Source organism: Andrographis paniculata, unplaced genomic scaffold, assembly GCF_009805555.1.
Source record: "Andrographis paniculata isolate CXL003 unplaced genomic scaffold, ASM980555v1 Contig10END, whole genome shotgun sequence".
Taxonomy (NCBI): domain Eukaryota; kingdom Viridiplantae; phylum Streptophyta; class Magnoliopsida; order Lamiales; family Acanthaceae; genus Andrographis; species Andrographis paniculata.
The window spans coordinates 575769-603395 of NW_026137380.1; the positions used below are offsets into that span (position 1 = coordinate 575769).

Consider the following 27627-nt stretch of genomic DNA (forward strand, 5'->3'; position numbering starts at 1 on the left):
AATATATTTTTATTAAAATATATAAATAATTTTTTTTATTGAAAATGATGTAAAATATAAAATAATAAATTTTTCGTGTATATATTTATTATGTTAACTATCGATTAGTTTATTATATTTATAATTTTCAATAAATTTAATTTATTTAATTTATTTTTAGTATAAAATTTATATAATGTAATTTTAATAAAAAAAAATAAATTATTAATATTTTTATTTTTTATTTTATGTTGATTTTAATAAATTTATATATTTTACAATTAAAAACAAATTTATATAAAAAAAAATATTTTAAATTTATAAAAGTAAAACTATAATATAATAAAATGTTTTAATATAATTAATAAGTAATCAAAATATATTTAGTTGCGTAAAATGTATAATAAATTTTTAAGGACATACAAGGAATAAAAAAAATTACAGAAAAAACTATTTCGCTGGGTAAATTAGCTTTTCATAAATTAGTTTTTTTTTTTTTGTCAAAAAGCTATTTCAAACACATTAGTTTTTTAACTGGTCAAATAGCTAAAAGTTGTTCAATAAAAGAGCTCTTCAAAAAGTTATTTGTCAAACACTCCCTTAAATATACTTTATAAAATTATGAATAAATTAAAAAAATTAATAAAAATATATTATTTAAATTACAATGTCCTATCCATTTTTTCATTTCGGTCAATTTCATAATAAAATATTTTTATTTTTTTTTTACACAAATATCATTATTTATTTTTACTGTATTTCAATATAATATTAATATTTCTAAAACTTTTTAAAAAAAACAAGCGGAACATATATATGAGACGGATGAAGTATTAAAACTTAAATTTACATTTAAAACATAGCATCAATATTTATTTATAATATATCATACAACTATTATCATTCAATTTTTTTACAATTTAAATTTTAACTCTTCAAACAAACCACCGAAAACATATCAAAGCTTAAATTTATTTTTATTTTTTAAATTATCAAATTATTTACGGTAGCTTAAGGAGTAAATTACGTGGCTATATTGATTATCTGCATTAAACATGACCATATTTATACTCTAAACATAGTCATGTTCCAGACCATTTTTACAACTTTGTATTCAACACGGCCGTGTTGATTGTTTAGGGCGCCGAATCACCTACGAGTCTTCCAATAAGGTATGATAAATTTTTATTCAAAGTTAAACCAAAATTAAAAATAAAAAAAAGTAAAAAAAGTAAAAACAATGGAACAAATTATCAATACTCCCTCCGTTCCACATAATTTGTCTCTATTTTTTATTTCCGTCCGTCCCACATAACTTGTCCTTTCTATTTTTGGAAATATAATTATGCATTAATCGCATTTTAAAATTTAAAATTTATAATTTTCTTAATTTTAATTAAACTATTTACTCTTAATCTATAATTATTTTTACTAAATAATAATTATTTTTACTAATACACTTCTTAATTACTTACTAATTATACTTTACCTAAATTCTCGTATTTACGGTAATATATCCAGATTACATGGGACGGAGGGAATATTATATTAATGAGACGAAGTAAATGACATTTTGTATAAACGAAGAGACAATACATGTTCAGTAATGAATGACAGGGTGACATAGGTGTTAAACTTATAATGGTGAAGTAATGAGTTTAAATATCTGATGTTTCGTCGAACTTAATTTGCATGGTATTTCACTCGGCCGGACGCGTAGCCCGTTGGTACTCTCCGGTAGTTTCCGCGCCATAAAAACAAGAAGACAGTATAATAAAAATAGTACTCCCTCCGTTCCGGTGCTGCTTTTTAGTTTTTGCAAGTTGATCGATAATAATTTTAATTTTATAAATAATCATATGACTGTAAAAAATTATTCATATTTTTTTTTTATTTTTATCACATAATTATCCTTTTTTATACTGATCCAGAAAAAAATTCTTTTATTATTGTTAATATAATATTGACAATAAGGTAAAGTGATAATAAATATATATGGATTTACTGTCAGTCCAAAGATTTCCATCCATGGCTACATCCGCCTTCAGGTCCACCTCAAGGAGAGCCGCCGCCGCCGCCGACCCCAAACCGCATCCGCGGCGGCGCTCCCACAGTGTCAGCGCTGTTTCTCGGAAAACTCACGCTCAACTTGATACCGACACTCTGAGTTCCACCGAATTTTCCAACAGCAGAGATAACCCCCTTTTTTGGGTTCCATCTCATTCGCCGACGGGCGGTGAAGATGGGGGGAGGACAGGCCAAGCTCTTTCCAGTAATGCCAAGCAATTGGCGGATAGAGCTACCAGAATCGCCAATGGAAGTAGCAACTCCGATAGAGAACGGCGAGGTCGTTCGATCACGCGGAGTGGCAATAACACGAACGGGATCGGCCGCAGCCTCTCGAGAGTTCGAGGGCGGTCCGTGTCTAGAGATCCTTGTACAAGAGCTCTCGAGGTACCGTTCCATTCTCCTTAATCTGATGATTATCCCTTAGTTCCAGTCTTATCACAATTGTGTGTCAGGGAAGTTTAAATTTCAGAATTCAGATCAAATCTCAATTCATCAATAATATGTATATATATATATATATGTTTGTATGGCCAGATACATTTGAATTCTGAATACGGATTTTATTGATGCAATTTGAACGAACAAATTAGGAAAAATAAAGATGGTGAGCTGGTAGATTTGGTCATGTTATTTTTTCATGTATTACAGTAGAAAAAGTCGTAATCCTGATGTAACGGATTAATATTAATGATTAGGATTGATAATTAGGACTAATGCTCGAATAATAAACAGACATTTGCATGGTTCACCCACACGGATTAAGGCGGCTAAGTTACATATTACAAGAGTTACGGTTTAACCTAGATTGTATATATCTACGTCTATTCAAATAAACTAAGATAATAGGCGGGCTCAACCCAATATGAAATCCAAAGCCCAATACTGCATATACCGAGTAAAACCTCAGCTAAGTGACAAACTAGATTCAAAAACATATCAAAATCCTTTAATGAACTGCATTGGTACAAAGAATGTAATTGCATAGAAATAATAATTGAGAATATGATGGCAGAGATAGAGAATGAGAATTGATTTTTTTATTTAGTAAAATATAAAATTCAACGAAGAAATGTACTAATACAATTTGGAAAACGTTCAAGATGCTGTATTATGTTTTAGATGAGTGAAAAAAGAGAGGGTGAATTGAGTATAAGGAAACAATGAATTAACTAAAAAAGGATTTCATTGGAGTGAAAATCTCTTGAGAAATATTATTGATTTGTTTAGTTTGTGATTTTTATTTTTACTTTTAACAATTTTTTGAATGTTATGTTTTGTGAGAGGAAATATTATATTTTTATAGATAATAACCAACAATTGAATAGTAGAAAAAAAAAAACGTTAAATAAACACTATGTCGAATTCTCATCTTTCATTTCTTTGTACGGTAGAGAAATGAAAACAAACCCAATTTATCTGTACCAAACACACCCCAAGTTCTTTGGTATTTTCTTTCATGGCAGAACAAAAAAGAGCAGGATATTCTCACATCCACCATGCATACAAGCAGAAACACAATAAAGAAGAATAGTAATGGGATAATCAGAACTAATTCACAAAATGCTGAAGCATTTGTGGGTTCGGAAGATGGTTCTAGTGTGAGTATGCTTCCTCTGGTTTTTATGCATTCAACTACTTGTCGCCATGCCCATGACTTTAATTTCACACAAAGGTGTGTATATTTTTGCAGTGTTGTTGGCAAATTCCAAATTTGGAGGACGGGGTTTCAGTAAGTTCATTATCAGAAGATGAAGAGAAAACTATTAAACCTGTACCCGAAGATTTCAATGTAAGCACTGAATTTGTAGTTAAAAAATTTGCACGGTTACTTAGCAACAGTCTGCTGAATCATTAGATTTATGCCAACCTGACTTTTTTACTTTACTTTTATCCTACTCATTTTGTTTGGTTGAATATATATATTTTTTGGTTCTTACACAGTCAATGGGGGAGAAATGGGTTGGAGGTGTACCACCCAATCAAATATATGAAACTGTTCAATCTGAAGTGAGACGAGCTATAACAGATATACAAAATGATCTTGAGAGGGTAAGTGTTCATGTTCTTTCTAGTCATTATTATACTGTTAATCATTCCAAGCCTGAAAGAATATGAATGCTCATGCTGTCTCAAAATTTAACTTGTGAGCCCTATTCTAAAATGCTACACAGCTTCGTTTTGTTCACTTGTGAAACAAAACATTGTTTTGGTGGAAATTAGTTACATTGTGATTCCACAAAGGTTTTCTTGAGCTTCTTGTGTCTGTCATTAAGCATTGACGCAATCCGAAATCGTGAGTTCATTCCGTTATAATAATTACTGTATCAAATTAGTACATAATGATTCCTTAATGGTGCACTTATGTAGGCAAACAACGGATATCATGTGGGTGATCTCTATTCCTTTTGATTGCCTTGACAATAGTAAAATTTTGCTAACATTTGATGATCGGTGACTACCCTAAGGGAATAAAGATATATGTTAGGAATGGAAACCTCTTTACTCACAGTTATAAATTAAACCCTTCTCACTAGGCTGGGTTCCTCTCATAGAGTCTTTCAAGTTAATATTTATGCCTTAATTTTTTAAGGAATTGTGATTCAAATATGTTTTAATCATTATACAGTTCTGCAATGTGCTTCAATATGACAGCTACCATGCTAAGATTGATGGAGTATAATACTTCTGTTTATATATCTTTGACTGCTTCCTGCAACTACTTCAATTCAGGCTTTTCAAAGAAATAATGGCAGCACAGTTTCAGCTACAAATGTTGCCAATATGCTTTCAGGTTTTGTGGATTCTGAGGCTGTTGATTTTGTCACGGACATCAGGAGGGAGTATGCCATGAAACTAGAAGAGGTGAATATTTGGAGACCTCCAATTTCTTATATCATCAAGTCTCACTATAACTCTTTTAGTAGATCATACAATTTATTAAATTATATTGGTGAAGTCTGAAGAGCGTGCAAGAAAACTTAGAGCAGATCTTGCCGTTGAAGAGCATCGTGGGCAGGAGTTGGGTAGAATGCTCAAGGAGATAGTTCCCCATCCCAACTCATCTGGTATGCAGAGGTCACGTCGAGGGAGAAGGGTAAGATATCTCATTCGTTATTTATTGTGCCTTTGGATATATATTATCTGAAATATTATACATGATGACTTCGTAGTTACAAGGTTTCAGATAGATTGCTACAATAACTTTGTTACTAGCTGCTAAGATCGTAAATGTGCCATTTCTGGTTGTGGAACAGAGCAGTTTGCCAGGGCTTTGCACGATATTTATGGTGTTATACATTCTTGCTTGGCTACCATTCTGTGGATTTACTGCCACTCTAAATTAAAAATCTCGAAAATTAGTGTATTGGAAGTTTGAGAAGCAGATTCTAAAACTCTTCTCAAGGTCATGACATGGAATGAAAATATCACCATGTTAAATGGAAGGATAGTCCACAGAAGAGGAGAGCTAAGTTTATAAATGCGTGAAATTTTATCATACTGAAAGAAGATTATGGATACTAAAGAATCCAATCCCCATGGCATCTTGTGTCGAGAAAAATTTATTTCTACATCAAAAGGGCGGGTATCCCTTGCCAGTTAAGTATAATTCAAATTCTTGAAAAAAAAAAGCAAAAATTGCTTCTCAAGTAATTTGGCCTTTATTCCTGTTTAATGTACAAAACATTTTATGGAAGTAGACTCGGGTGGACATTCTTGGTTATGCATATTACTGCTCCTTTACTGGAACTCAACCTGAAGATATCTTTTAACGATATTTTTGATAGACAAGCAATGAGAGAAAGCGGATGTCGAAATGTCTCAGTGAAGAAGCCATGGCATATTTTGATGAGTGTGTGTCCTTGTCAACCTTTGATAGTTCCGACTTCTCTGCACCAGAAGACCCACTCTGCACTTCAGCTGCAGGCACCTTACCATTGGGGGCTTCGTCTCTAGTTAAAGAAAGCCCAAGTACCTCGTGTAGTTATGAGCATGGTACCGGCCCTCATCTGGATCAGGTTCATTTCCTTAAACTTCCTTATTTTATGTGTACTTTTTCTATTAATGATGATCTGACGTACTATTGGAATTGAACCCTATGAAGCTCTATGCTATCATACGCTATCATACGACGCCAAACTATGAAAGCTTGATGGTTATGAGGCACATTGAGGCAAGATAACATAGTTGTCCCAATTTATCCACTAAATAAAAATCCTGATCCTATTTTTTTTTTGTAGAAATTTTGATCTGAGGTCAAATTTGTGGCTATTATCCTCCCATGAAATATATCTGCCATCAGACCTCACCGTATGTTAAATAAGTAGTATGAAATTCCATAGAGAAATCTTCTGACATTCTTTACTGTCCTGATTAATCTGGTCTCAAATTTGCTGTTTTTGTACCTATATATATATATATATACATACATGTTTGTGTGCCTCTGTATTAGCAGAGCTAATATTGAAATGGAATCATCTGAGAGACAAAATATACCATTTTCGGCGTATATTGAAAAACCTGATGATATATATATCTGACCCCATTTCTCCACTGTTGATATCTCCATAAATGTTGATTTGTTGTTTGTTGTTCGACTACAGCCATGCGGGTTCTATGATTCTGGACAGACTTCCAACGGTGCTAGCTCCATTCAAGGATTCAGCGAGCCGTCCCAATTCTCATTCGCTCCCACTTCACGCCCAGAAAGCTCCGGTCCTCAACTAGATATCAAGAGTTGCATCAAGATCTTCGAGAGAGGATCTTGCAAAGACAGCAGCTCCAAAGCCGTGCCATCCCACTACGACGCAGGAGAGTACAAGGCATACCAGCACATGGAAAACATCCACATCGAGCGGGTAGTCAACAGCAGCAGAATTCGATCGGGCAGCTTGCTTCTCTGCAGCCCATTGTTGCTCCCTTTTGCTTCTTCAGCACTGCTGTAGAAATTGGAACGACAGTAAGCTTCAAGATCAAGAACCTGTTTATGGTTAGTTTCTCTCTCTTGAGCTGTGCAATGGTAAGCAAAGATTTTTTTGAATTTATAACACACACACACACAAAAACATGTTTGTTATGAATTATGATTGTGAAAGTTGCATGGAGAGATGACAGTGAGTGGATTGTCTTCTCTCTCTTGAAAAATGCTGTATGTATTTGTCTGTTTGTTTGTTGGTCAGAAAAATTGAAGTTGAAGAAGGTGTATATGCATACAGGTATAATATTTAATGTAATTGTTTTTTAGTGTTGTGTTACTCATTAGCCAAAAGTAAAGCTTTATTAGTGGTTTTTTTTTTTTTTTCCTAAATTTTTTTTAAAATTTTTACAAAAGAAACACACCTCAAGATTTTTGATTTATTTGTTACATATTTTTTCACGATTTCATATAAAATATTCTATTATTTATATTTTATATATGGAGGAAATTTTGTGTAGTTAACCGAATATACTAATGAACTGAAGTAATACAATATATAAATTGAAGTAAATATTACATTTTTTTTTTTTTTGAATGGTAAATATGTTATGTTGAATTATTATTATTTTTGAATGAGTACTAAAGTTACTTTGAATTTAAAGTATTTAATCTAAAACATCACTAAGAATTGATTATTTATTCAATAATTTACTACTACAAATACAAAATGACATTTGTGTTTTTTTACCTTCTCTCTCAATTTATACATATAGAGATAGAGAAAGAATGAATGTGCCATTTGGTAGAGATGGCAGGAGGCAGAGGCCAGGTGTTGCATGCAAAATTTTATTGAATCCAATGAACCAAATTTATTTATTTTTTAAAATATATTTTTTTTAATACTTTCAATTTTTAAAAATTAATAACAAAATAAATTTCAAATATGATATCCTTAAAATAAATGTATATTTAGATTCGTTCTTTTGTGATTTTACATTGAAATTAATATTGCAATTTTTGATAAAAATATGTAATATTTTATTTTATAAAATATCACATCAAAATACTATTTCAATCAAAATTCAAATTAATATTTTATTTAAAATAAATTTCATATTATCAACAATATATTTAAATATAATGTTAAAAATATTTAAATACATATTTTAATTTAATTCATATTATAAATATACCAACAATATCACTTTTATAAAAATAATATTATAACTTAGTATTATTACCTTGTTAACTTCCACTACATAAATAATCGTAACCATAACAAATAGATTATCTATTTTAGGATCGAAAGAGTATTATATACTGTATTAATGTATATATTGTATTTTTTTAAAATAATATTTATAAAAAAATTTATGTAAACCAAAAACACCTAATGAACACAAACTATGTTTCATTAGAATTATATAAAATTTTACAAAATAAATAAAATAATCGAAAACTTCATTTTATTTTTCATTTTTGTTAAATATTTTTAAATAAATTGAATTGAAACAATTAGCATGAAACACATGTGTGTGCATATATATTCAGACACTATATATAGAATCATTCCCCTCTTAGCATACTTTCCTAAATTTCAAGTCGTATTTCTGATTGTAATAATTTGTTGAATATTTTATAATATATCTGAAATATTATATTACTTTCGTTCGGTTCTAAAGATCTCATTTAATCTTTAAATATTAATTATTATATCAAAATTTAGTACAACTTTTTAAAAAAAAATTGCAAAAATGTTTCCATATATAATACTAATAAAATGACATTTGTACAAAAAAAATTATACAAATATAATAATATTTTTAATATTAAATACAATGATGAAAAAGGTAAATAAGAACGTTAAGAAGCAAATTGAGGGAGTACTGTATTATTATACATGTTATTTTAATCTTAATAAATATATAATTATTATGAGTGTGTTTATATTTTGATATTTTGAGTTATTTTTTATTTATTTATTTTTTCATATGTAAGGCATAATTGTAAAAATATTAAAAAGAATATATATATATTATTATATTATATTTTGAATGAAAATAAAATGTAAGTATTTTTCTATGAAATTACTAGGGTTGTGTTTGGTTTGAAGTTCCTAATTTTAATTTTTAGTACTATTTCCGTCTCGTTGGAAGGTTGTCATTTTTCATTTTCGTCCGTCGTAACATAAGGTTACAATTTTCTAATTTAGTAATTGTACTGCCTACCTAACATAATAAATATCTTTTCAACTTACACTATATTACACAAATGTCATTATTTTTATATTACACAAATGTCATTACTTTTATATTACACAATACTAATATTAGCATTTTCGTCCTTTTCATTATAACCCATTAGAATACTAATATTAAAAAATTTATATGCAAAAAATAAACGACAATCTTGCATCTGGACGGAGGGAGTATTATTTTAAAGTAAAATAGTTATTCAACTTAATTGTTTATTTTATATATTAGAAGTGATTTTTAGATGCAATAGATTCTTTTAAAGAAAAAAATAATTCTATGATTTCTTTTTTTTTTTTTTATTTTTCTTCTTATTACATACTTGATGCTTTTAAGTAGAAATATATTTTTATATCATATCTAATTCACTATTTAAATAAATAATCAAATTCTCGATGTATATTATATGTCACACACGTAGTTCGTCTAGTATGATTTATCTTGTCAGACTTACTTTGCAAATTATTATATTCGATCGAAAATTTACTCAAAGCATACTCGAAATATAAGGATTTTACAAGTATTTACTATTTATAAGGATTTTTTTTTTAAAATATTAAATTAAATATTTTAGTTTTTATTTTACATTATATTAAAATATTAATTTCAATTAAAATATATCACATAAATATTTATTTATATCATATTAAATAACTACTTCAATTAAAACATTTTACTAAAATCCGAAGTATATAAAAAATATAAAAAAACAACAATTGTTGATGTTGATGGACCTATTTTGAATATTAATAAATAGACTTCCGTCATTTAAATTTATATTATTTTTTTTATTGATATAAAAAATATTCACATTTCTATTTTCAATAAAAATTACATAAATTTATAGCATTTTTTTAATATAATGAGCAAAAATAAATAATTATTATACATTTTTATTAAAATTAATATCCAAATATTTAAGTACATAGTTGAATAACAGAATAAAAAAAAAATCACTAAACTTCGAAACATTCAAACAAACAAACTTCGTATTTTACAATCACGAGAACCAATATTCCTGTAATATTTTTCCTATAGATAATGATAAAATAATCTTAGGGTGTGTTTGTTTGGGGGATTAGATTGGATTTACACTATTTATCCAATTTTTTTTTCTCCCAAAAACGTCAAATTAAATACCTATTTTTCATTTTTTATATTATACTAAAAATTAATTTACATTCAAAACATCACATCAACACATATTTTTATCACATCATACAACTATTCAAATTTAAAACTTTTACTATTCGAATCCCAACTCAAAATCCAAACTCCCAAACAAACACACCCTTAATCAATTGATTTTATTATGAAATTGCCGAACTTTTTCATAATATTTTCTTTTTCATTTTTTTTTTCCTTTTTTTTCTATTTTTATCATTAGCTCCTAAAAGACCCTTTTATTTATAAATTCAATTGTGATGTTTTTTAAGAGATTAAATAATATAAAAGTTTAGAAAAAATAAAATAAAATAAAATAAACAATTTCCACATGGAAAGATTTCAAACGGAAATAAATAGTATCTAATGTGATATTTTTATAAAATAAAAATAACCAAACAATATACTCCCTCCGTCCGATTCTAAAAGTTCCATTTACCTTTTGCGTCATTATAACATTATAAATATCTTTATATTTATATAATTTTTGGCACAAATGTCATTATAATAGTATTATAAGACACTAGTAGAAATATTTTTGTCATTTTCTCTTAATTTGTACTACGTTTTCATATAATAATTAATATTCAAAGATCAATACGCAAAAATGAATAAGATCCTCAGAGCCTGACAGAAGCAGTACATCAAAATGTTCAGAAAACAGATTCCACATATTACAGTCACGAGAACGAATATTCCCATAATATTTTTCGATAAATAACAAAAAAATAAAATTCTCTAAATAAATTTTATTACAAAATCGCCTAACTATCCCATAATATAAAAAAGTTTTAAACCAACGCATATCTATATCTATATTCACATAAATGTAACATGAATAAACAGTATTAGTGTGATATTTTAAAAATAAAAATAAAAATTATACAATGAATATAAACATTCAAATTCCATATATTACGGTCACAAGAATCAATATCCTTGTAATATTTTTCGATAGATAAAGATAAAAAATTTCTTTAAATAAATTTTATTACAAGATTGCCGAACTTTCCCATAATATAAAAAAAAATTAAAACCGACTCATCTATATTTATATTCGGGTATGTGTAACCGGTGAATTATGTAATAAAATTTACCTACATATATATTTATTGTCAAAATATCACTATCTCTTTTTTATTCAGAAGTCTCTTAAAATCCTCGTATTTATAAATTCAACTGAAATATTTTTTAAAAGATTAAATAATATAAAAGTTTAGAAAAATAAAATAAAATAATTTTGAATGAAAATAAATATTAGATGTGATATTTTTTTATTTTTTTTGCTAAATAAAAAGTTAAATAATATACATTGAAAATAAACTCCAAATATTACAATCACGACATCGAATATCTCTATAATAATTTTCAATAAATAATAATAAAAAAATTGATTTTTAAAAATCCTCCGATAATATAAAAAGAAATTGAATCAACTCATACATATATACTTGTATATATTTAACCGGTGGATTATACCATAAAATTTATTTATATATATTTATTTAATGCCAAAATATCACTATTTATATCCCATTTTTATTCAAAGTCCCTAAAAGTTCTCTTATTTATAAATTCAATTGTGATATTTTTAAAAGATTAAATAATATAAAATTTTCAATAAAATTAACAATTGCTCCGATTGAACGATTTTGAAAGAGAATAAATAGTATTAGATGTGAAATTTTTTTTAAAAATAAAAATTTAAATAATATATATCAAAACATTCAAATAAATAAATTTCATATATTACAATCGCGACAACGAATATTCCTATAATATTTTTTTGATAAATAACAATAAAAATTCCTCTAAATAAATTTCATTACAAAATTATCGAACTCTCCCATAATATATATATATAATTAAAACCGAATTCATATCTATATCTATATTCATATATATTTAACTCGTGAATTATATAATAAAATTTTCTCAATATATATATATATTTAATGTCAAAATATCACTACTTCTATCCCCTTATTTATTCATAAGTCCCTAAAGTCCCTCTTATTTATAAATTCACCCCATTCCAAGCTTTCCCTGCGCCTGTTAATGGCGTCTCCCTCTATATATCGTCTTCTTCCTCTCTCTCTCTCTCTCTCTCTCTCTTAAATATTTTGGTAAACCACTTTAATTCAGTTCACCAGCAAAGCAAATACAGCTTTAGCTTCTTCTTCCCTCTTCTGTTTTTTTCGATTCCTCACCAACCCACCCACATTCAATACTTCTCTTTCTCTCTCCTCTCTCTCTCTCTCTCTATATATATATCTATATATATATATATATGTACACATAAATCTCAGTGTCTGAGTTCAATCATGGAAAAGGACAAAAAGCAATTAGCAACAACGAAGACGAGGAATAAGAAGAGACCTCCTTCTTCTTCTCCTTCTCCTCCCTCAGCTTCTTCCTGCATCGAATCCGCCCCTCCAATGGCCAGGAAGTCCCGGACCAAAGATCCTCTCCCCGTCGCCCTCCCTGCCAAATCCCGAAGCTCCATGTTCAGAGGCGTCACAAGGTATACACACACATATATTAATTAATAAATAAATAAATAAATAAATCATTTCTAATTTCTAAATTCCAAAAAGTAATTTACAAATTAAAATACACTCCATCTTCGTCTTCTTCATCGCCGTCGTAGCATTGCATGCACAGATTATTTTTATTTTTATTATTGTCAATAATTATTGTAATTCTGATTATTCGATAATTAATAAATTGAGAAGAATTGAAGGTTCATCAATGGCGTCCTGCAGGCACAGGTGGACCGGCCGGTTCGAGGCACATCTCTGGGACAAAAATTCCTGGAATTCTGTTAATAGCAAGCGAGGAAAACAAAGTCATTTTTCTATTTCTTTTTTTTTTTTCCTTAATTTATTTATTTATTGAAAATTATTTATTAAAATTCAGATCTGCAGTGGGAGCATAAACTAATGAATATTTGCGGAGCTGTTAATTTTTATATATATATTTTTTTATTTTCTGACCCCTGTTTTTTTTGCTTTGCCGATTTGATATGATCCAACGGTCGGGAACGACGCATTGCTTCTACACACATCATCAGTCTATTTAGGTATTTTTATGTGATTATTGCAATTTTTATTTTTATTATTTTGAATGAAATTTTTGTCGAACAATATGATTATTTTGTGTTATTACTTGTTTATTAATAGGAGCTTACGACACCGAAGACGACGCCGCGCGCACATATGATTTGGCTGCGCTTAAGCATTGGGGTCGCGACGCTTCGCTCAATTTTCCGGTATTTCTTATTAATAGAATATACAATTATGAAATTCTATAAAATGTATCGTAATTTTAGATATATTTGTTTCAAATGTGCAATGTGTGTTGATTAATTGCTTGAAAATTTATTGTGTAGCGTAGGTAGTCGAATTTTAAATTTGTCACTTATTATTCGTCGATTTAGATTGTTTATTTTTAATTAATTGAATGCATTGATGATATTCTGATAAATTTAGGTCGGAAGATATGTTAAAGAGCTCGAAGAAATGAAAAAAATGTCTAATGAAGAGTATCTGGCTTTTCTGCGAAGAAGGAGCAGTGGATTTTCGAGAGGGGTTTCTAAGTATCGCGGCGTGGCAAGGTAATAAAATTTTCCGACTGATGGCCGTCTCCGGCGAACAGAAACGGCGATAGTTTACTGTTGTTGTTTCAACTTTCGATGTATAAATTTGATTCGAAGTCTGTCACGTGAGTCCTATTTACACTTTTTCGCGGAAAATCCGGGTGGGTCCATTTTTTTTTCTGTGGGGCTCTGACAAAATTTAAATTTTTATTAAATAAGAAAGTGTAACGTATCGACGACCAAACCGAGCATCTTTTTATAAATATAATTTGTCGTTTTCTTTCGAACTGAAAAAATAATTACGACGAACCTATAACAATAATTACTTGGTTGAATTTTGACAGGCACCATCATAACGGGCGGTGGGAGGCGCGGATTGGGCGCATCCACGGAAATAAATACTTATATTTAGGCACATACAGTACGTATTCTCGATTTACTTTCATGTTTATATATACATCCGTTACAACTCATTTTTTTTAATTTTTTTTGAATTAAAAATTAATATTTTCTTATAGAAAATATTTTTGTAGTATAATTCAAAATTACATTTATGGAATAACTACTTATACTTAAACACATACACTACGTACTCCATTTACATACATCCGTTACAATTCAATTTTTTAATTTTCTTGAATTGAAATTTAATATTTTAAGATAATATTTTGATAGTATAATTCAAAATTACATTTTTTATCATTATTATTATTGAAAATCATGGCATTATTAATTAATTATATCCTTGTAAATATAATATATAAATAAAATAAAGCTCACCTAATTGGGTGTGGAGATCTGGGGTGTGTTTGAAATCTAGCCCAAATAGTTTATTTAGGAAATAATTAAATAATCAAAATAAATAAACAAAAAAATGACGTGGCACATTGCTGACTGTGTTGTGACATTATTTTAATATTTAAGACAATCTCTGCATCTCTAGTAAAAAGTAAACTTTATAAAAATGTAAAATATTCCCTAAACACACATGACTACTACTCCTTTGAATTTTGACCCAATTTTTACCATAAAGGGTATGTATTTTATTTAGAATAATATAATATTCATATATCTTTTTTTGAAATAATTATGGTCACACTTAGATATATTTTAGTAAATAATGAGTGCGATGTTTCTTAGAGATCGAATTATCGAAAACAAAGTTGAAAACACAAGTAAACAGTCTGTCGATTTATATATATTGTTCCGTAGGTACGCAAGAGGAGGCCGCGGAAGCGTACGATCGAGCGGCATTGGAATTCCGAGGCCCGAATGCGATAACAAACTTCGACATCAATAGGTACACCCAAACGGCGAATACTTTCGCGCCAAATGAGGAAAGACAAGAAGTCGACGCACCGGAAACCGAGTCGATGCCCCCGGGGAATGTATTACCCGTCTGTCAAGAATTCGAAAATCCGGACGCTGCCATTTTAGAATCATCAGTTCCAGAGGACTCTGCAATTGTCGTCGCGATGGAAGATCTCATTAACCCGGAAGCAATGAACGACACAATCGATTCGATCGATACGCAACCCATTGTAGCGGTCGATCCGACGAACGTGCAAGCCACAACGGGCCCCGTCGAAGCGCAAGTTGCCGCGCCGTGGGACGATATCTGCCTAGACGTCGGGTTCAACAACTTTACGATTCCGGACATTTCTATGGGAAATGGGTCCGGCGGTGTGTTCGACTACAAGGGGTTCGATGATAACATCGATTTCATGTTCGATGGGTCGATGAATGATACCGAGATGTTCTTTAACGGCGACGGCGAGGCCAATGCCGTTGCCCCCGTTGCCGCTGCGGATGCTTCGTCTTCGCCGTCTTTGTCATCTCCGGCGTCGGCGTCGACGTCGACGGCGGCGTCGACAGGCAGCAACATGTGAAGGAAGTAGAAGGCATTGAGTAGTAAGTTTAAACTCTCCTTAAAACTAGACGAACCATGTTTGGCTATGACTATGGAGTTTTTTTAGGTTTTTATTTGGTTTTTAGATTTTTTATTTTTTATTTTTAAAGAAAACTTGAATTTAGACTTTGCAATTGCAAAATTTGGGCATGGTTTTATTTATTTTTAGTTTTTGGTAGTATGATTATTGATTTGTGCATGTTTGGAAATGCTTAGATAAATCATAAATTGTTTACAATTAGAAAGTTACATAGATTAAATTAAATACTTATTATTATTTGTAATTATATTTTTCAGAAAACGGGGATTTGAATAGTAAAAACTTTTGAATTTGAGTAGTTGTACGACGGTTTGAATGTAAAATTATTTTTTTAGTATAATATAAAAAACGAAAAATAAATGTTTGATTTAATATTTTTGAAAAAAAATGAAATGAACAGTATATTTAAAATCCAAATCTCCAAACAAATTATTCTTATTTTATGTACTATTTGATATTTGCTTAGTTTGATTTATTCCATTTTTATTTTTTTTTCTTGGTTATCCATTTTAAAAATTATATAAAATGCTCGGTTTTATTTTTTATTTTTTTTTAATGTATTTTCTTTGGATTTAATTTGATTCTGAAAATAGTTAAATATTATGTGTAAATTAAAATTTTCAATTCAAATATTGGAATAGTTTAGTTCAATTAGAATATCAAATATTTGAAATTTATATGGATTATTCACCTTTTTTTAAAAAAAATAAAAAAATAAAAAAAATTGAGTAATATACATTCTACTAATTTATTGTATTTTTCTCTTAAATCTAGACAAAACAAAAATATAGTAAAAATATTTGATTTTGCTGCCTTATTCACCCAATAGAACATTATATTCAATAATTACAAATAACTAATCATATCATTGTACCATAATTGATTGAACACACAAGTATTAAATTATATCATATATTAAAAAAAAAATATATATTTATAGCGAAAATTAAAGACATATGATCGTTAGCTACGTAAAAATTAAAAATAAAATTTAATAAATTTTGTCAATAATATTATTAGTAATGAAAAATATGAATTTATAAAATAATTTTTTTTTTATTATAAAAATATTATTTTCTTGGACCAATATTTAATTAATGAGTTTGGGTGGAGTCTACATTAAGGTCCAAGCCCAATTTTTTTTACACCGCCTAAAATCTATATAATTTAAAAAATAATTTTATTTTTATGTAAAATATAAAAAATTATTTTAAAAAATATAAAAGTAATAAAAATATATAATATTTTAAATTTTAAAAGTATATATAATTTTATTTATTTGTTTTTATTTTTTTTAGGAAATCACACCCTTATTAAAATTATATTATATTAATATTGATATAATGTCTTTATGTTTTATTTATTTTTATATTTTGTATTGTTACATTTTATAATTCAACTCAAGTAACACCAGCCGTCACATTCATAAATAAATAAATAAATAAATTCTAAATTAGAGTACACATGATTTTATATTTTGTTTGATTTATGATTGGAGTTTAATTTTTATTACTTTAATTTGATAATTGGTAAGAAAAAAATATATTTAATAAAAAATACCATAAATTAGAAAATAAAAAAAAAATTAATTGAAAATATAAATCACTGCGTCTAAATTCATATCAATAATTGTACTATTATTAAATCACAAAGGCTTAAATACACAACACAACAATACAAAGCTCGAGAGTAAAATGGAAGGAGGAGCCAAAGCCTTGGCCAGTCAGTCTCCTCACTCCGTTGAACTGGTCCGGGACGAGACGACGCTGCTCCCTCCAAAATCACGCACTAAATCCACCTAATTCAGTGACTGACACCAATCTGGGCCACTGCCCTGCTGGAATTGCAGTGATGCTATTATCAGAGGCGAGAATTTTTATGTATTCTACATTATGAAAAATGAAACCAAAAGGTGTTTCTTATTTACCGTTGATTACGCTGTCGTTTGATAAATTTGTAGGTTTCGACGATTATTGGAGGTTACGGTTCATGTTAATTTCTGTACTGCGTGTGATCTTAGGATTTGTATAGAGAAATTGCAAAATATTACTATTGTTTTATTTTATTTTTATTTAATTCGTTGGGTGTTAGCCTGTTAGGTGAGACTTGAGAGTGGTTTTGGTATTGGGTGAATAGTTTGGTAAATGAATGTGAATGGTGTAGACAACATTCTGTGGATTAAGGGCCAAAATTATGCTTAAGAATTTACTAATTGAATGAAGGGTTTTATCTACGGTGATTGAAATATTCAGTATGGATGTTTTTTGTGGGCTTTTGATTTCTTGCAGGAAATATGCCACATGTTGAATTGTTTAGTTTTGGTTTCATTTATTGAACTGATGGCTTTTAAGGAAACAATCACAATTCACACAAGGTTGTTTAGTTTCCAGCTCATAATTTGATGAAAGTGTATCTTCAGTTTGCTTTAACGATGAGTTCTGAATCCTCTTTTGAGCCATGAGAGATTTCTTGTTTCTCCCGTGCAATAGATTCGATGGTGCATTATTATGTGTATAGTTTACTTTTACTTACATTAATTGATGACTCGAACTTGCACGTTCGATGGCATTTATGGAAACAATACATGAGGTTGTTATTGCAGCTCAGGATTTAATCATAGTGGTGTTTGCTTATTTTTAGGGACATGTTCATTGGTGTTGATCCCGAGCAATGGAATTATTGATGCGTTATTATGTTTTATGCCGTTTGTTGCAGAATTGAGCCTCTAATGCAAGCTCGTGGTTCTTATCTACTTTTGCGTGTGGAGTTTTAAGAGAAATTCTGGTCTTGAAATCATTTTACCAGACAAGATGGACACTGAAGTGATTAAGGTAGAAATAGAGAAAAGGCAAAGAGATGGGGTTTCTTGTACACAACGTAGTGAGGATGGGAATGAAAATCAAAGTGGCAATCCTGTTGAAGGAGAAAACAATCAAGCTGATGATGGGAATGAGAAACCTTATGTTGGTATGGAGTTTGAATCTGAAGAATCTGCCAAGAAATTTTATGATGCATATGGACGGCGAGTGGGTTTCAGCATTCATGCTGGTCAATACAGTCGCACCAATCCTGACGGTCCAATCGTTTCTTGGGAGTTTGCGTGTTCCAGAGAGGTTTTCAAGAGGAAGAATATTGAAAGCTGCAGTGCTATGCTACATATTGAGAGAAAGGATCCAGACAGATGGGTTGTCACAAAGTTTGTTGAGGATCATAATCACTCTATTATGAACCCGAGCAAGGTGCATTACCTCCGAACCCGTAGGCATTTTGCTGGAGCTACAAAGAGTGCTCAACAGATAGTTGATAATCAAAATGATATTATGGTTTCTGTGGAAGGGAACAATGTATTGTATGATCCAAATCCCCTTGTTGGTAACACTTCTCTTAAAGAGGCAAATTGTACACTAAGAAATGTCTCTCCTGCAGAAAAGATTCCTGTTGTTAGGAATTTATCATCTGCAGAGGCAAATCGTGCAACTGTGAACACTGCCCCTGTGATGCCACTTCATTTTCTTCAGCCTTCTAGCCGAAGAGGATCTCTTGGAAAAGATGCACAGAATCTTCTGACCTATTTTCAGAAGATGCAAGCTGAAAACCCTGGTTTCTTTTATGCCATACAGCTTGGCGATGACAATCACATAAACAATGTTTTCTGGGCTGATGCAAGATCAAGGATTGCTTATAGCCATTTTGGTGATGCAGTAACTTTTGACACCATGTATAGACCCAATCAGTTTCAGGTTCCATTCGCACCCTTTACTGGGGTTAATAATCATGGTCAAATGGTTTTATTTGGCTGTGCACTGCTTTTTGATGAGTCAGAGGCTTCCTTCACTTGGGTCTTCACAACTTGGCTCTCTGCTATGAATAACCGACCTCCTGTTTCCATCACCACCGACCAAGATAGGGCCATCAAAGCAGCTGTCCATCGGGTGCTCCCAGAAACTCGCCACTGCATTTGTAAATGGCACATATTAAGGGAAGGTCATGAAAGGCTTTCTCACATTTATAATGTTCACTCAACTTTGTATGGAGAGCTTTATGGCTGCATCAACTTCTCTGAGACAATTGAAGATTTTGAATCATCATGGAGGTCTATAAATGATAAATATGATCTGTGGAAAAATGAGTGGCTGCAAGCTGTATACAATGCCAGGAGGCAGTGGGCTCCTGTTTATTTTCGTGACACTTTTTTTGCAGCTCTTTCATCCAACTACGGAGTATGCTCCTTCTTGGATGGGTATGTGAACCAGCAGACAACACTACCTATGTTCTTTAAGCAGTATGAACGGGCATTGGAGAAATCTGTAGAAAGAGAGGTAGATGCAGATTACGATACATTAAGTACCACGCCAGTACTGAAGACACCATCACCAATGGAACAGCAGGCAGCTAATTTATATACAAAGAAGGTTTTTATGAAGTTTCAGGAAGAATTGGTTGAAACTTTTGTTTACACGGCCAATAAGATAGATGGCAGTGGTAGCGCTAATAAATTTAGGGTTGCAAAATATGAACACGATCACAAGGCATACATTGTCACATTGGATTTTTCTGAGATGAATGCTCGTTGTAGTTGCCAGATGTTTGAGTACTCGGGTGTTCTGTGCAGACATATATTGACAGTATTTACTGTGACAAATGTATTGACCATTCCATCACATTATATACTAAAGAGGTGGACTCGGAATGCAAGAGGTGGCCTTCCAGATGAGCAGGAGATGCATATGGCATCTGTGGAATCTCTGATTGTACGTTTCAACAGTCTTTGTTGGGAAGCTATAAAGTTTGCAGATGAAGGAGCTATTTCTAATGAGACATATCAGGTAGCCATGGAAACTCTACGTGATGGTGCAAGGAAGATTTCTATGGTTAAGAAAAACGTAGCCACAATTAAACCCTCTAGTTCTCAGGGAAGTGGAAGTTTTCCGGACCAGAGTAGCAAGAAAGCTTCTTTGTCATTTCCTGATACAGCACCATCCTTGTGGCCTTGTCAAGAAGCTGCATCAAATTGTTTCAATCTCAATGATGCAGGAAACCCAGTTTCTGATTCAAGCCATCCAACTATGGCGCCAATAGCCATAAACCGTGATGGTTCCTTGGCTGATAATACGGTATATATTGTAACATCTAGCTATAGCACTATGTCAAATGATTGCAATGAAAAGTATGGTTCAGGTGGCAGTAACTTTTAAATCCATTGTTCTTTAAATGCTCGTTTTCCTCTTGTAGGTTGTGCTCACATGTTTTAAATCCATGACATGGGTTATAGAAAATAAAAATTGGCCAAGTGAAGTGGCTGTTATCAATTTGAAGGTATGCATTTTGCTATATAACCAACATTTGCTTTTCTGAAAATATGGAATGATGTCTTCTTTTTGTTATAATAACTTTGGAAATTGCAAGACTGGCGCGCCTGTGTATGTGTTCTCTTCTGCTACTCCACTAATTTTACAGTATCCTTTGCCCAAGGCAGCTCCAAGATTATGGCAAGACTCCTTCAGGAGAATCCGAGGTGCAGTTTAGAGTTACACGAGCCACACTGGAGCCAATGTTGAAATCCATGGCTTATATAAGTCAGCAGCTCTCAATTCCGGCTAACAGAGTTGCTGTTATCAATCTAAAGGTGTTATATCTGATTTTGTAGCCACGTTATATATATATATATTTTATATCTAAGAGTTTTGGGACTATCATTCATCCAAAACTATATAGGGGCTGCTCTTTATTTGATCATGTTGGCCCCAAGTTTGACATTTGGCATGCATGGAGAGAGAAGCATGTGAAAGCTGGAGGGTATAATACTAATATGACTTGGTAGCAAGTGATAGGAAATTCCAGTTGGAAAAGCAGTATATCTCTTTGTGTTTCTTAGTTAATAGGACATCACAATCTGTGTGCTACTTTGATTGTGCTCAAAATTTTCATGACCAAAGAAAGTAATACAAATGTTTCCTATCTATTTTTTGTGTTGCTTTTAACTCAATACTGCTAGACCTACAATTATTCTTATTGAAATGAAACACTGTTTCGGTCTGCAGCTCCAGGACCCTAAAACTACAAGTGGAGAAGCAGAGGTGAAATTCCAAGTTTCAAGAGATACTTTGGGTTCAATGTTGAGATCGATGGCTTATATTAGGGAGCAACTATGACACGTGAGTTAACTTCTTTTTTTTTTTTTTTTTTCATTCTTATTTTGTTTTGGCTTTGTTATAATTTATTTATTGTGTAAGGTTGTTATCTTACTTTTTTGGCACAATCTAATTTGCTTGCTAGTTGTCTTATACTCCTATTTGGCAAGCCATTTATCGGGGTGCACTGAATTTAGTCCAAAAGTATGTGGAAATAATGGCTATCGACCATCCAAAGTTAGAAAGTTGTGCAACTGTGAAAAGCAATGTGCATTGGTAAAATTACTGAGTGAACTTGTCAACTGTATTTTTCGGCTTAATGTTCTTTGGTTCAGAAAATTTAGAAAACCTAATAGATGGGATTGTTGGGGAGTTTCCATCTGGCTTTATTTAGGTAAAGTTAACTTTGAATGTTCACTTTTGTATCCCTTTTTTTCATTTTCCATCTTTAGCTGTTGGTTTAGATAATGGAATGGCAACGAAATTTGATTCCATATTTACACTGTGCCGCATTTTCTTAATTCTGCTTTGGCATCCCAAACCTTCATTCGTTGATCATCATCATATATGTATATATGTGTGTGTGTGTGACATGAAAGTCATCAATTCAAAAATATGTTAAAAATCCTCTTAGTACCATAATTATATATCATTGTAATATGCATTTTTCACGCACTGATGAGTACTTATCTTTCCCTAGTTTGCATTATGTTTTTTTTGTCCTTTCCCAGTTATACTTTCTTTTCCGGTTTACCCATTCCAAAAGTTATGCAAAACTTATCTCCCTGATTACTTCCCATTCTCGACATGTGAAAAGCTACAATATTGACAGAAGTTGATAAAACCATTTATTGAGAACAGCCAGCAAGCTAGAGGTAACTCAATGCCAGTTGTTTTAGAATTTGTTCCACAGCGACAGAGTATTCTAAGCAACCAAAACTATCAAATGACACGAGATTTCTGAGCCATGATCATTTTCCTGTATCTCTGCCGGTATCCAAGGTTTGTCAGCTCGTCTGTATTACTATTGTTCGATATTGTTTGGTTGCAGCTGTTTACTGTAGTAGTAACAAATTGATTGTTCAGTTCTTCCCAGAACTTCTTTGATGGATGGATATCCAGATTTCTGTATAAGCAATGAAAGATTGCTCTTTTTCACTAAATGTCATTAACTGTAGAATTTACGCATATCTCTAATTGATCACGGTTTTTCTCAGACTCGGTATAAGTTGCCCGAACATTCTTCACTCTGTTAACCCTTTTCTGTGTTTTCAACGACCTGCAAAATGACTGAAAACTGCATCCTAGATTGATTGAAATGGATAGTAGAATGTAAACTGCTTACATTGTTGTTTTTTCTTTCTTTCTTTCTGGTAAAATAGAATCATGTATATGTTTGGGGACATTCATGATATTCCTAAATATTTATGCTATCAAATCCTCAAATGGAAATTCGGCATTTAGCTCTATGGACTATCTTTAATTCTGACTGAAATAGATCAATTTATATCTACCAAGCGTCGAGATTGCTCCAAGAAATTCATGTGGCCTCTGATTCTTTGAAACCTAAATTGGAGGAGACAGCAAGATTTGCTTTCATGAAATGATGCATGGTTTTGGACACAAATTTGGCAAAACCAGAATTAATCTTCTTTAATCCCATTCTTGATTGCTCTCACTTACAGCTCTACCAAATTTGAACTACTCTTTTGTTTTATTCCAGGCTCTAATTTAGGGATAGACTTGATTTGTTCTATGGGGGCAAGTAATTAGGCCTTATTAGCAAATTGTTATCCATATCATGATTGCCCTTTTACCTACCTAGAAACAAATATCTTTCTTTGCTTACTTAAAATCCTACTCACCAAATATGTTTCTATGATATGCATCAAGAAAGTGATGGGAACCTTAGATATTCAGCACACCAAGAAATTTGGACAAGACAAGAAAGCTTACATAAACAAACTTTACTAGTTCAAAGTTTAGATGTGCATATCACAAACATGTAGTAGAAGTAGCAAAAGTAGTAGTAGAAGATTGTATCTTCATCATCTAACCAAATATGCTTAGGGTATCACATAATATATAGCACTCATAAAGGGTTCATAAGCACACACAACCACACAAATACCTATCTACACTTATGCACAATGCTTACTTATATGTTTATATGTATATATATATATATATATATTAAGAAAGTGTGTAGCTAGAGAGATGTCGGAAGCTCGGGACGCTTCCATGGCTTACTACAGCCTTATACAGTGAGAAGAAACCTATGAGGTCGGGATCATCACATGTACCACAGAGGGACTTCTTGCTTGTGCAGGGGATCGAAAGATGAGTAGTCGTCCATTGGTGTGAAATTGAATGGTGAGTTGAATCTGAAGTCGGCAATGCTGTCGCCGTTGTTGCACTGATCGTACTGGAAATCAGCCACCGGGAATGCGGAGTTGTTGCTGCTCATAGGAATTCTGTTTTCTTGAAATGTGTTGGGAGCAGTAGCCAAGAAGTTGTCTTGTTGAAGCTGCATTGTCGGGTTCTGACCGACAAGACTGTCGAAATTCACGGCATTGTTGTCCTGAACATTGTTGTCGTAGAAAGCCATAAGCTCGTTGATCATTCTCTGACCATCCTCCGGGATTCCAAGTTCAGACACATCGATTGGAGCATCGTTCAAAGGCATCAGAGTCGCCGGCTTGACAGCTTGTTTCACAATGTTGTTCTCGACTAGACATACTGGCCGGAACTGACAGTTATTCTGATGATTATTTCTCCAGGATCGATCGGTGAATCCCATGGCACAGTCGCTATGAGGGCATTGAGGAAACTCGCAAGTGTACAGTTTTTTCTCCGCCTCAGGCGAGGCTGATTTCCTCTTCGGCGTACCAAAGTCCGGATCCAAATCGAAGACCTCTCCCTTAACCGGACGAATTACCGGCTTATCTTTACCTGCAGAAATCCCGAAGCTGAAAAGATTTTTACCGGCAGGCTTAAAGTCCGAATCAGTAATCCCATTGTCTTCGGCTCCTTCGACGTCATAGTCGTTTGTGTCGCTAAGAAAATCCGATCCGCCCCCGAAGGTCGTCGGCAGGAAGCTATCGGGAAAAAGCTTTCTCGACAAAGCCTCCTCTTGATTAATAACCGATAGCCAAGTCGCGCTCTCCTTCGCCGTCATCTTATCCTGCAGGCACTTCGACTGGCGGACGAGCTTCCGGATCTTCGCAATATCGGGTAACATATGTTTAATCACCGCCGTCAAAACGCCGACCTTCCACGCCTTCTTTAGATCATGAGGCTTCTTGTATGGCGGCGGGCCTTGGCCCTTTGGCAGCCCGAGCTGATCCCACCACTCCTCCGCCCCCGTCGGCCACCACGGCGGCGGGACGCCCTTCTCCAACGGGAACCGCCGCTGCGGCGGGTCGCAGTGCTGCATAAGCGCCGAGAGCAACGACCCGAGCGTCGTGTCCTGAAGCTCTTGGAGTGTGTGAGGTGTCGAGACATCGTTGTTCGTCTGCTCGGGTTTCCCGGGTACGGAATGCTCAGTTTGGTACTTGGCGATCGCGGCGGGGCCGTTGCGATCGAACCTCACTTTCTCCTTCCACCACGCGCGGAGATTGTCGGAGGCTCCGGTCACCGGCTTCCCCTTCTCCGGTATGATCCCGTAGACGAAGCCTTGAGCTTTACAGACCTCCATCATCTTCAACATGTACTTCAAAATCCCGTCTTGCGCCCGCGACATCTTTTTCCGGCGAGCTTGCTCTTGCTTCGCGGTGTCCTCCGTCGACGCCGCGCTGCCGCCGCCCTCCTTGGACTTCTTCTTCTCCTTGAGTCGACGGAGGAGCATCCGGTCGCGCCACATTCGGCGTTCGAGCTCGTCCTCGTCCATCTCCTCGTCGTCGCTGTAATCCTCGTCGACCTGCCCGGCCGGCGGGGGATCGGCGGCGGCATCGGCCGCCTTGCCGGAGGGGCAGGATAGGAAATCAAGATTGTCTGAAAAGCCAATCTCCTCAAAGATGCCCATTTTATTCTCAGGTGGATAATAAGCTTATCGATGATGATGATGATCCTCTAAAGCCAAGAGATCTGAATCTGAGAAATACATCATCACTCACCAAATAATTCATCCATTTATATCTATCTATCTGCAATTTTCTTTTTTTCAACCCTAAAATAAATTAACAAAAATCAATTGGGATCGAAAATCAGAAATCGGTGGAAAAGATATATACATACATATATATATATAGAGAGAGAGAGAGAGTAGGTACTTACAGCAGATCTAAAACAGTAAAAATAGAAACCCTAACAGAACCATCGATCTAAATCCTTGGAGAAGCAAAGATGATTTAGGTTTAAAACTCTCTCTGTCTATATATATATATATAGAGAGAGAGAGAGCGAGACAGAGAGAGAGACGATCACAATAAACCTTTGGGAAAAAAAAAAAAAAACCAAGGAACAAAAAGAGGGTTGAGATTAATTTTTTTCTTGTAAGCTCATAATAAAGCAAATTAAAAAGGAATGGATTGGATTGATTCAGAAACAAAACAAAATACAGAGAGAGGAGATGATAAAATCACGCACAGTTGCCATTAATTTGAATTGTCCGACGAGTCAGAAACAAATTAGAAATATGAAATGGAAATCACAGAGAACAGACGATTTGGAATCGACCAAAAACAAATTAACTTACAGTTTCCTCCGCTGCTCGCCTTGTAATTTGACGTTGGAGTGTAGGGTTTTCAGAGTTGCCAGTTCCACCTTTTTGGTCAGATAAGAAAGAAAGGAGAAAGAAGGTTAGAGAGAGAGGGAGAGAATGGGTCTGTAAGAAAAAGGGAAGGATTGTGTTGAGTTGAGTTGAGGTGCCAACAAATGGGAAAATGAAGAAGAAGTTACCTGTCACCTCAATGCCTAACCATGGTTGGGTTTATTTATTTACAATCTAGTCCCTCTATTTTGCTGCAATTGTATATTGGGGAGGGGGTCCTTTAAATTAATTAATTAATTGATTGATTTAAATCCTTTTTGAGATTTGTGGGAAAAGGGCAATTTTGGAAAGCATTGGGTTGGGAATATTTCATTAATTAATGCTAATTGGGAATATTTAAGACATACTAACTCTCTCTCTCTCTCTCTCTCTAAATGATATTTGTTGTTACCATTGAGGAGCTTCATTCCTATTTGGAAATTATTATGAGAGTTTTTTAAAATAAAATATAAAAAAAAAATTGTTTATTGTACGAATTTAAATTTCATTGTATCGAGATAATTTAGCTGATGTTGTGTTTATTTGTATTTTATAGTAACATTTTTTAATAAAAATATATGTGGTGAAATAGTTTTAGGAAAAAAAATGTTTTTGGTAACAAATAGTATTAGTTTTATATATATTTGAAATTTGTATTTGACAAAATAATATTGAGAGTATAGATAAACACAATAACATACGTTAATAAATGAGTGCTTAATTACTTAACAATATGGATGATGAAAAGATTGTATAGTATCTCAGATATTTTTTAAAATTAATGCTAAATAGTGGAAATAATATTTAATTTCTACATAT

General features: G+C 32.4%; 4 protein-coding genes across 16 annotated transcripts; 3 read left to right on the forward strand and 1 right to left on the reverse strand.

Annotated features, from left to right (window-relative positions):
• The first annotated feature begins 1981 nt into the window (after window positions 1–1981).
• On the forward strand, window positions 1982–7301 carry LOC127244608 (uncharacterized). Its single transcript, XM_051265161.1, has 8 exons — window positions 1982–2433; window positions 3513–3647; window positions 3740–3838; window positions 3991–4098; window positions 4780–4911; window positions 5006–5143; window positions 5835–6065; window positions 6651–7301. Exons 1-8 carry the CDS (start codon window positions 2008–2010, stop codon window positions 6990–6992), a joined length of 1611 nt encoding a protein of 536 aa, XP_051121118.1. The 5' UTR covers window positions 1982–2007; the 3' UTR covers window positions 6993–7301.
• A 6103-nt stretch (window positions 7302–13404) lies between these two features.
• Window positions 13405–15980, forward strand: LOC127246635 (ethylene-responsive transcription factor WRI1-like; the record flags this gene model as incomplete). Its single annotated transcript, XM_051268114.1, has 5 exons — window positions 13405–13462; window positions 13563–13651; window positions 13872–13996; window positions 14323–14399; window positions 15191–15980. Coding segments are annotated over 5 exons (1026 nt in total), but the record flags the coding sequence as incomplete, so codon positions are not given.
• A 1615-nt stretch (window positions 15981–17595) lies between these two features.
• Window positions 17596–23873, forward strand: LOC127253965 (protein FAR1-RELATED SEQUENCE 3-like). 11 transcript variants are annotated; one of them, XM_051279043.1, is made up of 6 exons: window positions 17596–17839; window positions 18568–21041; window positions 21160–21243; window positions 21404–21553; window positions 21969–22082; window positions 22876–23873. In XM_051279043.1, the coding sequence occupies exons 2-5, from the start codon at window positions 18738–18740 to the stop codon at window positions 22077–22079; spliced, it is 2649 nt and encodes an 882-aa protein (XP_051135000.1). In that variant the 5' UTR covers window positions 17596–17839; window positions 18568–18737; the 3' UTR covers window positions 22080–22082; window positions 22876–23873. The 11 variants fall into 11 exon arrangements, 9 of the variants coding, with proteins under 9 accessions (XP_051135000.1, XP_051134924.1, XP_051135076.1 ...); XM_051278967.1 differs by having other exon boundaries at window positions 18643–21041; XM_051279119.1 differs by having other exon boundaries at window positions 17596–17793; window positions 18643–21041; window positions 22790–23873.
• A 238-nt stretch (window positions 23874–24111) lies between these two features.
• On the reverse strand, window positions 24112–26925 carry LOC127254469 (ETHYLENE INSENSITIVE 3-like 1 protein). Of its 3 annotated transcripts, none has more exons than XM_051279778.1 (2): window positions 26755–26925; window positions 24112–26226 (listed from the first exon to the last, which is right to left on the reverse strand). In XM_051279778.1, the coding sequence occupies exon 2, from the start codon at window positions 26080–26082 to the stop codon at window positions 24352–24354; it is 1731 nt and encodes a 576-aa protein (XP_051135735.1). In that variant the 5' UTR covers window positions 26083–26226; window positions 26755–26925; the 3' UTR covers window positions 24112–24351. The 3 variants fall into 3 exon arrangements, with proteins under 3 accessions (XP_051135735.1, XP_051135651.1, XP_051135568.1); XM_051279694.1 differs by having other exon boundaries at window positions 24112–26144; window positions 26755–26924; XM_051279611.1 differs by having other exon boundaries at window positions 24112–26150; window positions 26755–26924.
• Between the last annotated feature and the right edge of the window lie 702 nt (window positions 26926–27627).